The sequence below is a fragment of the Carassius carassius genome, chromosome 31 (genome assembly GCF_963082965.1).
Source record: "Carassius carassius chromosome 31, fCarCar2.1, whole genome shotgun sequence".
NCBI classification, from domain to species: domain Eukaryota; kingdom Metazoa; phylum Chordata; class Actinopteri; order Cypriniformes; family Cyprinidae; genus Carassius; species Carassius carassius.
Window position 1 is genome coordinate 16,226,878 of NC_081785.1, and position 15,192 is coordinate 16,242,069.

The 15,192-nt window shown below is 37.6% G+C and overlaps 1 protein-coding gene and 1 pseudogene across 3 annotated transcripts; one reads left to right on the top strand and one right to left on the bottom strand.

The window, feature by feature from the left end:
* Positions 1–672: 672 nt before the first annotated feature.
* On the bottom strand, positions 673–13,771 carry LOC132111657 (fibroleukin). Of its 3 annotated transcripts, XM_059519167.1 has the most exons (8): positions 13,529–13,771; positions 7,403–7,596; positions 6,043–6,653; positions 3,334–3,568; positions 2,799–2,936; positions 2,488–2,704; positions 1,463–1,658; positions 673–1,367 (listed from the first exon to the last, which is right to left on the bottom strand). In XM_059519167.1, the coding sequence occupies exons 3-8, from the start codon at positions 6,487–6,489 to the stop codon at positions 1,221–1,223; spliced, it is 1,380 nt and encodes a 459-aa protein (XP_059375150.1). In that variant the 5' UTR covers positions 6,490–6,653; positions 7,403–7,596; positions 13,529–13,771; the 3' UTR covers positions 673–1,220. The 3 variants fall into 3 exon arrangements, with proteins under 3 accessions (XP_059375150.1, XP_059375152.1, XP_059375149.1); XM_059519169.1 differs by lacking the exon at positions 7,403–7,596; XM_059519166.1 differs by lacking the exon at positions 13,529–13,771 and having other exon boundaries at positions 7,403–7,799.
* LOC132111659 (pro-opiomelanocortin-2-like) lies at positions 11,998–14,863 on the top strand (annotated as a pseudogene).
* The last annotated feature ends 329 nt before the right edge of the window (positions 14,864–15,192 follow it).

Genomic DNA, 15,192 nt, shown 5'->3' on the forward strand with positions numbered 1-15,192 from the left:
TCAGTTTTTTCTCTTTGAAAGAGAAAATAAATATTTGACCTTAGAAAGGAAGAGGAAATGAACATGATGACCTCAGTGTGCGTGAGGGTTCATGTGAGCGTGACCTCAAGCAAAGAAACACTTTCTTCTCCAAAACTATTCCCTTCCCTTAAACATGAGGCAGCTTTAGTTTAGACATTTTCCATGTTTTGACAATAAGGAGTCCCTTATTTCGTCTGGGACTTTGTAATGCAAACAATCATCAAATCATGTGATGCCCCTCAAAACCTCTTTTAGTCCAGTGCCACTTTCATTCGCTGGTCCGTTCCACCCGTCCTGTTAGTGTGTGATAGGCACAAAGAGTCTTTATGGATGGTGCAGATATGTTTATCTCATGGTGAAGTAGTCTGAAACTTATAGCAGAGAGGTAGAACTTGGAAAGATTTCAATTTTTATAAATTCTCAAAGTAGTAACAAAATGTAAACAATGTTGTGAAACATAAATTTAGGCATTAAAAGGCTGTACATTTGGGGATTGTTTGAGCACCTGTTGCCTCTAAATTACACAAAATCACTGAGGCTTAAACAGCAAACATATTTGCATGTGCCATGTCAAATAGGATAGCAAATGTTCTCATGAAATACAGAGACTGGCTGCAACAAACCCCTTAAGACTTGTATTTACTAATGGCTACTCTTTGATTACCCATGTTCTTCAAAGTGTCTTTTTTGTATTTAACAGACGAAGTAAACTCATGCAGGTTTGGAAAATTTCATTTTGGGGTAAACTACCCCTTTAAGGGTTTTGTTGCAACTGGTCACAGGACTTCTTTAAAAACTTAATCTTAAAAAACACCTCTGAGTATTTCTAACCAATGAAGTGTAACAGTAACATCAATTAACATTAAACAAAGTATACAGTATGTATCAAAATTATATCAAGTGATGAATTATTTCTATTTAATAATGATTATCCAAAATAATTGTTTTTGTTAAAGTTAAAAAATTATCCATTATAACCTAATAATGCATGCTGTTTAATAATTTGATTATATTAGTTACAATTCATAGAATGCATCAGTATGTCAAAGACCAAGATTATTAGACAAGTTTGACCAAAACGAGTCCAGATGAGACTTTCCCTTTAACCACAGTTTACGTAATTGCTTAGTCACAGAGAATCAACAATGACCTGATGATGTCACTGCAGTATTGTTTTACACAGGTCCTAAAGTGGGCTGTCATGGGGAGAGGCGTGGTCTGTAGGTCCGTGGGCGGATCATCATGCTCACCTTCTTCAAGGAGTAGTAATCTGAGTCCTTCCAAGAGTACCACACAATCCCATCAGGCCCCAGAAGATTCATCCCTTTGGCAGAGTAACGCCCCCCCTGGTGGTCAAGATAAACATAGGACACAGTTAAGATGGTTGGGCTCATATTTTATATCTTGGAATTGTTTCATTTTTCCTTCATCTGTTTAAGACCTTATAATACACTCCATTGAGGTTGGCGAAGAAGCACTGATGGTACCACCAGCCTCCGTGAGATATCTCAGCACAGACGTCACCTGTGTCTGGAGTGCTGAAGCTTTGCTTGTCATGGTACCAGCCAAACGAGTCCTCAACCGTACCACTGAATCCCGATACATGGAGACGATAGAGGTTGTCCTCGTTCTCAATCCTGCCAAAGCAATCATTTATGCTTGAGTGAATTAGAAAAATGCAGTCCAATCATGATGTAGATGAGTTTTTTTCTTTTTCATCTGAACAGATCTGGAGAAATTTAGCTTTACATCACTTGCTCACTAATAGATTCTCTGCAGTGAATGGGTGCCGTCAGAATGAAGCATCACAATAATCCACAAGTAATTCACATAACTCCAGTCCATTTATTAAAGTCTTGTGAAGTGAGAAGCTGCATGTTTGTAATAAAAAAATACATCGTTAAGATGACTTTAAACAATTTATTCTGACAGCACCCAGAAAATCTACTGGTGAGCAACTTTATCTGTTCTGATGAAGAGAAAAACTTGTCTGTCTTGGATGGCCTGAGGGTGATTAAAATTACAGCATATTTTCATTTTTTGGGTGCAATATTCCTTTAATTTTGGAGCATCTGTAGTGGATTTTCTCATAAGAACATTTAAGAGATGAAAACAATATGATGCTTCATTTTGGACCAGGTTCAGAAAAAAGAAAAAAAAATCAAACCTGCATTAATTTAATATTAATATTTAATATTTAAATAATTAATATTTGTATGTATATTTAGTATTTGCTATGTTTTATATATAATGTAATTTAACACTACTGTATTAAATGTATATATGTCAGACATTTTAATATGAATACAGTATATTATTGTTTTTTATTAAATATTTGTATTATTAAAATATTTATGAATTGAAATGTATTAATACAATTAAATATTACAGAAATATTATTTTATTACAGTATACTGAAAACAAAAAATGAAATATTCTAAGAACTTAATCTTTCCAAATGTTTACCAGAAGTTCTGGTACAGTGCGTGTTTGTGCTTGCCATTCCAGTCCTCGAGGTCAATGCGGAGGGAATACTCTCCCTGGCTGGAGATACCGTGGATATGGTCATTTCCTAGCCAGAATTCTGCACGCAGATCTCCGAAGCCATCCCTATATTCTGTCCATTTGCGGTTGAAATTGACCTTTCCATCCTGTCGACGCTGAAACATGGTCCATCCACCTCCTGGTCCAAAGAATGATTCTTTAATCCCAACTAACATCCACTAATGCTCCTAATTTAACCCAAACTTCCTGTCTATAAACACAAAAATGCAAACCTTGGGTCTCCATATCACAATAAACTTCTACGGGAGTGGATCCTATTGAAGGGACAACAGTAAAAATCCCAGATCTATGGACTCCATTGTAGAACAGGGATGCACAGTCTATTGGACAGTTTCGTACATGCTGAACCTCTGAGGAAACAAATATTTAATCAAATCAAGCTATTGTTAAAAATATATCAGTATGAGTTCTGAGATGCTTATGACTTTGTAGTATTATTTTTCCTCATTTGAGTTATACATTTTAATTAGCAGTAGTTCAATTACACCTCAGTCATCATTTACTCACCCAATGAAGATTTAAAAAAAATGTCTTAGTCTGTTTTTTTATTCTTTCCGTCCATATAATGAAAGTCAGTGGGGTTCAGTGTTGTTTTGACTTTCATTTGATTGACAAAAAACAAAAGTCATACAGGGTTGGAATGACATCAGGGTGAATAAATGATGACACAATTTTCAATTTTGAGTGAACTATCCCTTTAAAGATCAATAACCACTTTCAAAATCTTAAGTACCTAGTCATGCTGACCTGGGTGAAGGGTATCCTGAGCGCCGAGGAGCGGGCTTGTGCGGATGATATTGATCATACAGCCAGGATTGCGCCTCACACGCTCTACTATCATAGTGAGGTTGCGAATCTGTCTTTGCATGTCATAGATGAGTGATCCGTGGATGTGCAGCAGTGCATTGGCCTCTTCATTGAACTCCTGCAGCATGTGGAAGCGATGCTCTAAAGACGAGTTCATTCCATATTTCTCCTCACGCTGCCAGCACAGGAAAACAACATTCAGCAATTCAAAGCGAAGTGCACTTTGAGGACACAGTTCATCTAATATTTGCAAACAGGAAAACAAATGGAAAACTAACACAGATTAGCTTAATCCGGTCACACAGTTCATTTAGGGATTTGAAAGTGACCCAACAAAACAATATTATTCACACGGGTTTAAAAAGTTAACAGAAAACATGCATCGAATTCAAAAAGTGTGCAGCCAAAAGCTTGCATATTAAACATACTTTCAAAAAAAGTGAACTTTCTTTAAACTTTAAAGACAAAAGATGCTCTGGATTTCTGGAACTTTATTTATATGAAATTGATTCACTGGATCATGATTTCATTTACTTGTTAGCTCAGTAAAAAGTAAATAACAAATACACAAAATCTCTCTCTCTTTCTCTCTCTCTCTCTCTCTCTCTTTCTCTCTCTCTCTCTCAATATATAAAATATAATCATGTTTAAGTCACAATAAAAATTGGCCTTTTGCTTGGATAAATTAAGAGCACATGCAGTTTAAGCAGTGCTTGCAAATACACACAATCTCACATTTATACAGTGTATATATATATATATATATATATATATATATATATATATATATATTATAAAAAGATGTTTACGTCATGATGACCTGAGAAATATGTGCGTTCTAAATGTACTGAAAAGTTCTAAATGAAATTGTAGGTAGTAAAATGTATGACTTGTGCTTGAATGAGGTAATAAGTAAGAGTACAAGCAATTAGTTAGGCTACTTGAGTAAAGAACCCAACATAGTAGATACTTTGTAGATACTTTGTAAATGTTATTTCAACTTTGTTAATGAAAGAATGATGACAGAAGATACCTTACCTTAGAAAATAATAACCTCTGTTATTATATTGAATCTTTGTGTTGCAATCTTACGAGGCACTAGATAATTGAAAAGAAACTACATTGTTTGGTGTTGCCAATTCATATATAAGTAACAGGTCATAGGCTACATATTTTTAGTTGTACATGGATGTAAAGCATTGTTGGCAATGGACTTGCTACTATGTGTCTATGGGACAGGTTCCAGCTCTAATCCAGTAACTGATCAGGGTTAAGAAGGCATTAGTACAGAAACAGTGCACTACTTCAACATCCGTCTCTAGGTTCCTGTATAAGGCAGAGCTGCAGCACACCTGTTAATATGTAATGTGTGCTATAAAGAAAAAAGACTTCGCCTACTAAATAAACAATGAAAAAATTAATTTGTAAAGCATGTCAGAAATTAATTCAACCATCCGACTGTATCTGACTGTATCGTATTGTATTTAAAGCCATCAAGCTGGTCTCTGCTTCAGTACCTCACAACTTTGCACTCCATAAAAAATCTTATTGTATACACACACACACACACACACATAAATATATATATATATATATATATATATATATATATATATATATATATATATATAGCGCTGTCAAAATTAACGTATTAACGCATGCAATTCTTTTTTCCAGTTCAATGTGTTACAAATATTTAACGCAGTTAATGCAGGGGTAGAGCTAGGGTTGGCTACCCCACCCACAAATGCAGCTTCTGTTTTTTTTTTCTTGACAAGAATTGCATTTATTTAGACACAGAACGTATTTATATGGCCACATCAAATGGGAGACTTTTCAGATGCGTAGTCCAACTTCACCTCAGTGCCAGGTGCTAGTCAAACTAGCGCGTACAAGCTACAGATGACGAGAAGCTTCAGTAAAACAATAATGAACTATGTTCAGATGAGATGCTGCCAGGCCATTATGTCAGTAAAAACAATTTTTCATGTCCTGTTAGCCATTATCCCATACATTTTGGTGTGTGCTACATTTTTAGAACTTAATGTGATAAACAAGATACTGCAAATCTTCCAGAGCAAAGGTCAAGCACGTCTGTCTAACATAGTATTGCAAGGGCGCCACTATGGTCTCTGGGCCCCCTGAACAGCATATTGACTCCGGATTAGGGAGGGAGGTCCCCCTCTGTAAAAATCATGTTCTGGGCCCACTCTCCCTCGCCAGGCCCTGGGAATTGTCCTAATATTAAACACCCCCAACCCCCCCACGTTATGGCGCCCTTGTATGTTTACATAGAAAAACAATGGAAAAGCATCACAGCGGAATGTAAAAATGTGCTTTATGCAAATGTTTTCATGTTATTAGAATAAATTTAAAATGCTGTTTCATGCATGAGATGCTATAAAAGACGATATATTGCAACACTCATTGTCTACACGAAAAAGCTGTTTACATTATTAACCACTGTGTCCATAATTAAGATAATAACATTCAAATAATATGTTAAGACCCAGCAGTTTGGATTATCAAGCAGCAAAATGAGTTATTTTGTACAGCTAAAAATAGCTGGAACCATATGACACCAGACCCTTTCAATTTAAAAATGGCTGCGCATGCTCTTACTGGAAAAATTAGATGGACAACTCTTACCTGCAGCTCCAGCACTTTGATGCGATGCTTGTGATTCCTCAGTTCTTCTTGAAGCTCTGAAATGGTCTCTTTCAGGTCCTGCATTTGCTGCTTGCGCTCTTCGTTCTCACGCAGCCAGTAGGAGACTTCATCGGTACAGCGGAACATGTCCGGACACCTCTGCTCCTCCAGCTGAGGTAATGTGGCTATTAAACGACATTGTCCGTTTGGCATCACTTCATTGCTGTATTCACCACACTGCATTAAGCTGCTGCTAACTCGATGTGTGTTAGTCTGAGAAGTGTCTGTTTTGTGTGTGGTTTTAGACTCTTCAACAGCCTCTTTGGTTTTGACAACAGGAAACTGAGCCCATGCTGCCCAGAGTAACAAAGCGTACAGCAGTGATACCATTCTACAATAGACTGAAGTTCTCCAGAAGAAGTAAGGACTAGAGAGTGAAATCCTCATCAGACCCTGAAACCTGTTTGGGTCCTTAGATTGGCAAAGCTTATTTCCTCATGGTTTAATGCTGTCACTAGATCTCTCCAGGGCAGATGGGATGTAAATGAGATGGAGGAAGCTGATTGGGTTGACATTTGCCAAAAATCTTCAACAAATTGCCACCCAGCATCCTGCACAAAGAAATAATAGAATTGATGGGTCTATGACACAACACTGTTTAATTTATTCAGTAGATTTAAAAAAATGTAGTTCATGCACGTCTTCACTAAACAGTAGATTTCTGAATTCAAATTCATTTTGACATTTTTTTGTGGGGCTTAATGTCAAAAATGTCAGATCATTTTTTTTTCATTAACATTATTTAAAAAGTATCTTTAAAAGAAACACATTATTGTAGTTCGCCATAGTTTTTACTATTATTTCTTAATAATAATAATAATCATAATAATAAATCCTATTAATATTTGTCATGTGAAAGAGAGGACCTCTGGAGCCCTTATGACAATATCAATAAGTTTCTTAACATATCAAATAATTTAGCCTTTTTATGGTAAGTTCAGATTGCAAAACTGTAGTATGACTCTCCCAAAACATAATATTTGTAAAAATAAATAAACAAACACTCACATGTATTAATGGTGTGAAGAAAAATTGTTGATGTTTTATTGATAAACTAGAACATTTCTAGATGTTTATTACAACTTCTTTGTCAAGGTTAACACAATCATATTCATCAAAAGTTTTGCCTTACAAGTGCATTTAGAGGACATTCAAGGAAAACAGATGCAACTTAACAGATGCACACATCAAGAATGTGCATAATAAATCCTGTAATTCCAAAGGTTAAAATAAAATAGCAAATACAAATGTATTTAATTGAATGAAAAGGTAAATTAACAAATGAGATACATAAAGTTACCTTTTACTAGGCAGGCAAATCCTTTTGTCTTTGTGAATGTTGCAAGAAAGTATATCATCCTTTCCCCTTCATCCTCACTCACTTTTAGTAGGAAATGCTGCGCTATTAACAGTGTCACTATGGGTTGACAGACATCTTATCCTCTAAATCTTTTCTAATAGGATTACATTCACTGTGCAATGTGGGTGAATAGCCTGTAAAGAGACAGGCAAATATAAAATAAAAAATAAAGATAAAATAGAGATATGATTACAGCTTACTAATTGGATGTGACTTTTCCCTTAAATTAAACATCATATTGTGTCCAAATGTATGATTTTATAATTGACATGACCACTTTCTTTAGACCACAGGTTCTCTTTGGGATTTTCGTGGAGAGTAGTGGCTTCTTTGCTGCCCTTCTTGACACCTGGCCTTGTCCAAAAGTCTTGGCCTCACTGTGCGTGCAGATGCTCTTACACCAACCATTCCCGAGCAAGCTCTGCACTGCTGGTGATACGATTACATGGCTGACTCCTTAGGAGGAGGTTGTCCTGGCACTTGCTGGACATTCTGGGACACCCTGAAGATTGCTTCACTGCAGTCCAACCTCTCTCCTTGAAGTTCTTGATGATCCGGTAAATGGCTCTTTCAGGTGCAATAATCTTTGTAGCAATTTCCTCGCATGTGAGGCCATTTTGATGCAAAGCGATTATGGCTGCTCATGTTTCTTTGGAGGTAACCATTGCTAACAAGAACACAATGATTACAAGCACAATTACAATTTCTTTCCTCCTTTTATAACAATCAGTCTGCTCTAACAAATCTAATCAGTATGATAGTGATTTCACCTGAGTATTACTCATTCACACTTTCACATGTGATGCTGATATGATTAGTCAATTTTTGTATTTATTTACTTATTTGTGAAAAGTTAATTTTTTGGCCAAAGAAGCTTTTATCAATTATTTAAAATGCATCACTCTAGACAATTATCTAGAAACAATGTGAATGAACACCAGAACAGCTTAAGCAGCAGACTTTGCAAAACACAAAATGTATGTCACTGCCATTTTGGCCATGACTGTACATGTTGCATAGTGAAATGGAACGATTATAAATCTTCTATTTCCTCTTTCAGCTTCTCCCATTTAGGGGTCACTACAGCGGATCATCTGTCTCCATTTTGCTCTGTCCTCTGCATCTTCCTCTGTCACACCAACCTGTGTCCTGTCATGTCCTCCATCACCACATCCATGAACCTCCTCTTTGGTCTTCCATTTCTCATGCCCGGTGACTCTATCTTCAACATTCTTCTCCCGACATACACTGCATCCCTCCTCTGCACATTTCCAAATCTTAATCTCGCCTCCCTCACTTTGTCTACAAATCTTCCTACCTGTGCGGTCCCTCTTATATGCTTATTTCTGATCCTGTCCATTCTTGTCACTCCCAAAAAAAAATCGCAGCATCTTCAACTCTGCCACCTCCAGCTCCTTCTCCTGTCTTTTTGTCAGTGCCACCACCTCCAAGCCATACAACTTAACTGGTGTCACTACTGTCTTGTAAACATCCTCTTTTACTCTTGCAGGTACCCTTCTGTTGCAAATCACTCCTCACACTTTCCTCCTCCCACTTCACCCTGATTGCACTCAGTTCTTTACTTCTCTACCACACTCTCTGTTACTTTGGACAACTGACCCCAAATATTTAAACTCCTGCTCCTTCACCACTTCTGCTCCTTGCAACCGTTCAGTTCTGCTGCCCTCTCTCTCATTAATGCATATGTACTCTGTCTTGCTCCTACTGTCTTTCAATCCCCTTCTCTCCAGTGCATACCTCCAACTCTCCAAACTCACTACTATCATCCACGAGCATCATAGTCCATGGGTGTTCCTGTCTGATCCCATCTGTCAACCTGTCCATCACCATTGCAAACAAGAAAGGGCTAAGAGCAGAAACTTGATGCAATCCCAACTTCACCTTGAACCAGTCTGCCATTGCTACTGCACACCTCACCACTGTCACACTGTCCTCAAACATATCCTGGACCACTCTCACATACTTCTCTGCCAGTCCTGACCTAATACAGTACCATAACTCCTCTCTTGTCATAAGCTTTCTCTTAATTCACAAACATGCAATGCAGCTCTTTCTGGCCTTCTACTTCTCCAACAACGCTCTCAGAGCAAACACTGCATCCACGGTGCTCTTTCCTGGCATGAATCGATACTGCTGCTCACAGATCATCACCTCTCCTCTCAGTCTAGCTTTCACTACTCTTTACCATAACTTCATGGTGTGGTTGATCAACTTTATACCCCTGTAGTTACTGAAGCTCTGCACATCTCCTTTGTTCTTGCAAATTAGCTGCCAGTACTCTTCTTCTCCGCTCTTCAGGCATGCTCTCAGTTTCCAAGATTATACTAAGGTTAACCTGGTTAAAAACTTCATTGCCATCTCTCCTAAGCATCTCCATGCCTACACTGATCTCTCGTCTGGAGCAATCACCTTTCCACTCCTCATCTTTTTCATAGCTGCCCTCACTTCATCCTCACCAATCCCCTGTACTTCCTGATTCACTATTTCCACATCATCCAACCTTCTCTCTCTTTCATTTTCTACATTCATCAGTTCCTCTAAATACTCCATCCACCTTCTAAACACCATCTCCTCACTTGTCAGCACATTTCCAATTACATCCTTTATCACCCTAACCCGCAGCACATCCTTCCCACCTCTATCTCTCTGTCTGTCCAATCAGTATAGGTCATTTAACCCTTCCTCGGTTTCCAACTACTAATTCAGCTTGTCATACGCTATTTCTTTAGCCTTTGCCACCTCTTCCTAAGCTTTGCACCACATCTCCTTGTACTTCTGCCTACTTTCTTCATCTCTCTGATTATCCCAATTCTTTTTTGCCAACTTCTTTCTCCAGATGCTTTCCTGTTCTTCTTCATTCCACCACCAAGCCTCTTTGTCTTCCTTCCTCTGTCCAGATGTTATACCAAGTACCTACCTAGCTGTCTCCCTCACCACTTCTGCAGTGGTCACCCAGTCATTCGTTAACTCTTCACCGCCACTGAGTTCCTGTCTCACCTCCTCCCTGAATTTCAAGCAAGTCTTCCTCCATCAACTTCCACCATTTTATCCTTATCCTTGAGTTGAGCCCTCAATCTCTTCCTCCTCTTCACCTTCAAAGTTATCCTACAAACCACCATCATATGCTGTTTAGCTACACAATCCCCTGCCACCACCTTTGAGTCTTTGATCTCATTCAGGTTTCTTCTCCTGCATAGAACATAGTCCCATAGTGTGCACCTTCCTCCACTCTTATACGTCACCCTTTTTTTTTTACCTCCTGAGACCCTGTATCCTCATATGATGACATTGTATTTTAGTGAATTTCTCTGAGATTATACATGCCACTGTTTTGATGTCCTGTATAGAGCACATTCAGGGCTTTTCAGAGATTCTAAATGTTTGGATGTTTCACCATGACCACTTCCTATCATCTGTCTTCAAAAATGTCTGATATTAATTTAGTGATAATCTTATGGAAATATGATAATATTTTGTAACTATCATTTAAATCTGACTAATTTTTTACCTGTGTGTCATAAATCAACATCTCAGGAAAATGTTATGGGGTTTCAAATCAAAATGTTACAAAACAGGATGTTGATTTCATACATGTCCTCATATGAGGACACCGGGTCTAAAAGCATGTTTATAACGCATTTTGGGAGACACAACAAATTAATAGGGAAATAAATTATATTTCAATATTCCTATGAAATATTATTATGAACATTTTGTCAATTATTACTCCCCTTATTACACTTCTTTTTTCATTACGTTCCCCAAAAACACTATAATATGCAAATTAGATTTAGATTTAAATATAATGAGAATTATCTTTAGGCCTATACAAAGTTTGGTAAAAAAAAAAAAAAAAAAAAAAACTGTTGTTGTTGGTGATCAGATCTCTTTTACTTTTTTAAAGTGTAGTTCCCCCTGGAATCTCCTCACCACAAAAAAAAAAAAAACTTTTTTTTTATCTCACACAAAGTGTAAGGCATCTATTTATTGCTGTATATTTTTATTTATTTATTATTATTAGTAGTAGTATTATTTTCTCTCTATGAAGAATATTTAACTTTGACAAAGGTACTGCAATGCAGCAATGCATTTTCTGCTCAACCTTATCTGTTACTGGCATTCAATCCTATCAAAACATGGTCATTTTGTATTATGAGCTTTTGTTCTACTTCTACAACACAAACCTTAAAACTGTACCCAGATGGCTTCCTTGTTCAAATCCCTCACCTTCCAATTCATTTCAACACAAGTTTAGCACCTATGTGCCCTAGCATACACAAAAACATGCCCCATAATCCTTAATTTAATTAAAGCTTTTTTGAAGTGAGTTAAACCTTTAATCACCTAAGTCATGTAAACTGACACGTATGCCCTTAAACATAATGAGAAAGACCATCATGATTTGATAAGACTGACACCTGGGTGAAAATCTAATCCTAATCCCACACTCAGTCACAACTGACTTTTCACTGTTGACTGACACTCTTTGATGGATTACTCATCCATATCATTGATGATGCACCGGGTTTCCTACCTGCACCACCCATTAAAAATGACAGAGTTTGGTGGCCTTGAGGAATTGACGCACAGGTAGCTTATAAAAGAAAACTAGATGAGGGTTTCAGACATCAGAGACAAGCAAACACACACATAACCAGACAGATCAGAGATCCTCAGAGAGTAGAACCTTGGTTGGCTGACTTCTTTCTGCACAACAGGTGGGTAAGAAATTCATCCAGCGAGGTTCAGCTTTACATTTATTTATTTATTTGTTTAATCATTCATATATACAGTTTTTGTGTGTGTGTTATTTCACAAACATGCATTCAAATCACAATATTTTCTTTGTTCTTATAATTATGACATGCAATGAAATAATGCTTTGCATAACTATGCATGCATTAAATGTGATTGAGTGTGCATAAATATGATTATTGCTATGTTATTAATATTGACATGAGCCATTGTGTTCTGTCAGATATGGTGAGGGGAGTGAGGATGTTGTGTCCTGCTTGGCTCTTGGCTCTGGCTGTTCTGTGTGCGGGTGGGTCTGAAGTCAGAGCTCAGTGTTGGGAGAACGCCCACTGCAGAGACCTCACAACTGACGAGAACATCTTGGTGAGTTACAATATTACTTGCACAAATGACTGCTTATTTTCTAATGTTAGTTCTTTTAGCTCAATTTGCAAGTTATCTCTTAAATTCAAATTCAAATAAACACGTCTTATTGATTAATAGTGAGACAAGCGTCACTACTATGATTGCTAATTGTTTAGGATTACGGATTTGAACCACAACCCAGAATGATGACTCAATTCATGTGGCTTGCGGAGAAGAGGTTGATTTTTACTAAGTGATCAGATTAATGATTGTGGCCAAACAAAATATAGAAGAGGGCAAAAAAGGCTTTACATTAGACATTAGAGAGACTTGTATCTAAAAAGGGGGACATCAACAACACAGAGACTCTTGATTGGACTTTTTTGACTTGGGTCAGTGTGTAATCTCTCCAAACACGCAAGCAACCATCTAGCAATGTGCCAGAAGCCACTAATGAAACAAAAATGCATTTTGTTTACCTGAAGGGTTTCTGGTACATCAGCTAGTATGGAGAAAAAAAGATCATTCATTTAACATTTTGGTTAAGTCACCTTTGTCAATAATTTACAAGCAGAGCACAGTGTGATGTAACCTATGCAACTGTGGCCGCATGTAAAAGTTTCGTCTTAGTTTTATTTTTTCAAATTTTCTGCTGTTTTTCTTTTCAGTTTGTTTGCATTTGGTATGTTCTATGTCTTCATATTGACCATTTTATGAACAATTCCACCATTTGCCAGTTTATTTTTCAGTTATAATGCTTAGCTTGTTTTTTGGCCTTGTCACTACATGCCCATATTTTGCTAATTTACGAGCTTGTGATGCTTTTTGGGAGGCTCACATTATTTCAAAAAATTTTTTTTCCTGATACTGTAAAGTGTTGCAGCATCTTTTCACCCTCTGCCTCTAAAAATATATAAATCTCCGTGAAGTGGCAAATTCACTTACCCAACTGGTGTTCGAAGACAGACCAAAGCAGCCATTTGGCAGGCATTATGCAAATGTTTTAAACGTGTTGCGGTAGTCACAGAAATAATAGCAGGACTGACCAAACATTTCGTTTTTTGTTGCTCGTGTTTTCTGTTGGAGAAATTAACTCCATTTGGTGTGGACTTTGTGCTGTGTAACTTTGCAGATAATTTGCAATTATATTACACACTAAAGAAAAGGTTAAAATAAAAAACACAACATGATAGGTAGGTGCCTTTTCAATAGCTTCTCTGTTTTGTCTTTTTGCATTTAACTAATGCTGATGAAGGCATGACAGAAAAGTTCTAGTAAATACAGTCTGGTTTTGAAAAATGGGCACAGCAACACCACAACAATTGTTTTGTAAATAGAAAATGTAAGTAGAAAATGTAAAACTCTCTAGCTTCTTCTTTTGCTCTTCCTAAGAACTGCATACAGGTATGCAGGTCTGATCTGAGAGATGAAACCCCAGTCTACCCAGGAGAAAGCCATTTGCAGCCTCCCTCTGAACTCGAGCAAACCGAGGTCTTCGCACCCCTGTCCCCTGCTGCCCTCGCTCCTGCTGAGCAAATGGACCCTGAGTCCAGCCCTCGGCACGATCACAAGCGCTCTTATTCCATGGAGCATTTCCGTTGGGGAAAGCCAGTGGGTCGCAAGCGGCGGCCTATCAAGGTGTACGCAAACGGCGTGGAGGAGGAATCTGCTGAGATTCTCCCAGCCGAGATGAGGCGAGAGCTGGCCACCAACAAGGTCAACTATCCTCAAAAGGAGAGTGATTTAAACCAGCAGGGGAAGAAAGACGGCTCCTACAAAATGAACCATTTCCGCTGGAGCAGCCCGCCTACTGGCAAGCTTCATGAAGTCCTGGGAGGAGCGCAGTCAGAAACCCCTTCTCACCCTCTTCAAAAACGTCATAAACAAAGAGCATCAGAAAAAGGACCAGTGAGGGGGTTTTAATTGGATGAGTGGATAGGGGATTGTTTTTAATATACTTTCTTCCCAGCAAACCTATCATGCATAGTCAACAAAAAGAGGGGTGGTGTTGCCAGTAGTACTTAATTCTTCACGCTTAGTTTATTCACATTGTATTCAACAATAAATTCTGAAGTCTGTACATAGAAATGCTGTGGTGATTAAATACTTTTTAGATTATTTATTGAAATGTACAGTATTATACTGTAAAGTTTGAAATTGTGATACAGAATGATTGTTTCAAGCAGAAAATAACTAAATCATTCCTTTCTGAGAAATAAGCAGACATCAGAATCATTCAGCAGTATGTGCAGTTGCCAATAAAGCTATAAACACAGGTCAGACTTTGAATTCATAAAAGTAGTCTTTAATTGATATTCAGATTATCCACATCACATATGTACATCACTTAACGATTTCATGTAGGCAAACATTCACAGAACACAGTTCTGAAGTCTCCTCATTTTACAGTGACAGTATCTAAAAACACATAACAGGAACTATGTTGACTAATTACTATCCACATGTTGTAATGATCTCACTTGAATGAAAAATAGTAAAAGCACAGTCAAAACACCCAGTGCATGCAGCAGCTGACAAGGAAAGACTAAACTCTTATATTTCATACATACAAAATCACCTCACATTAAGCAGTCTAGAATATTCCATCA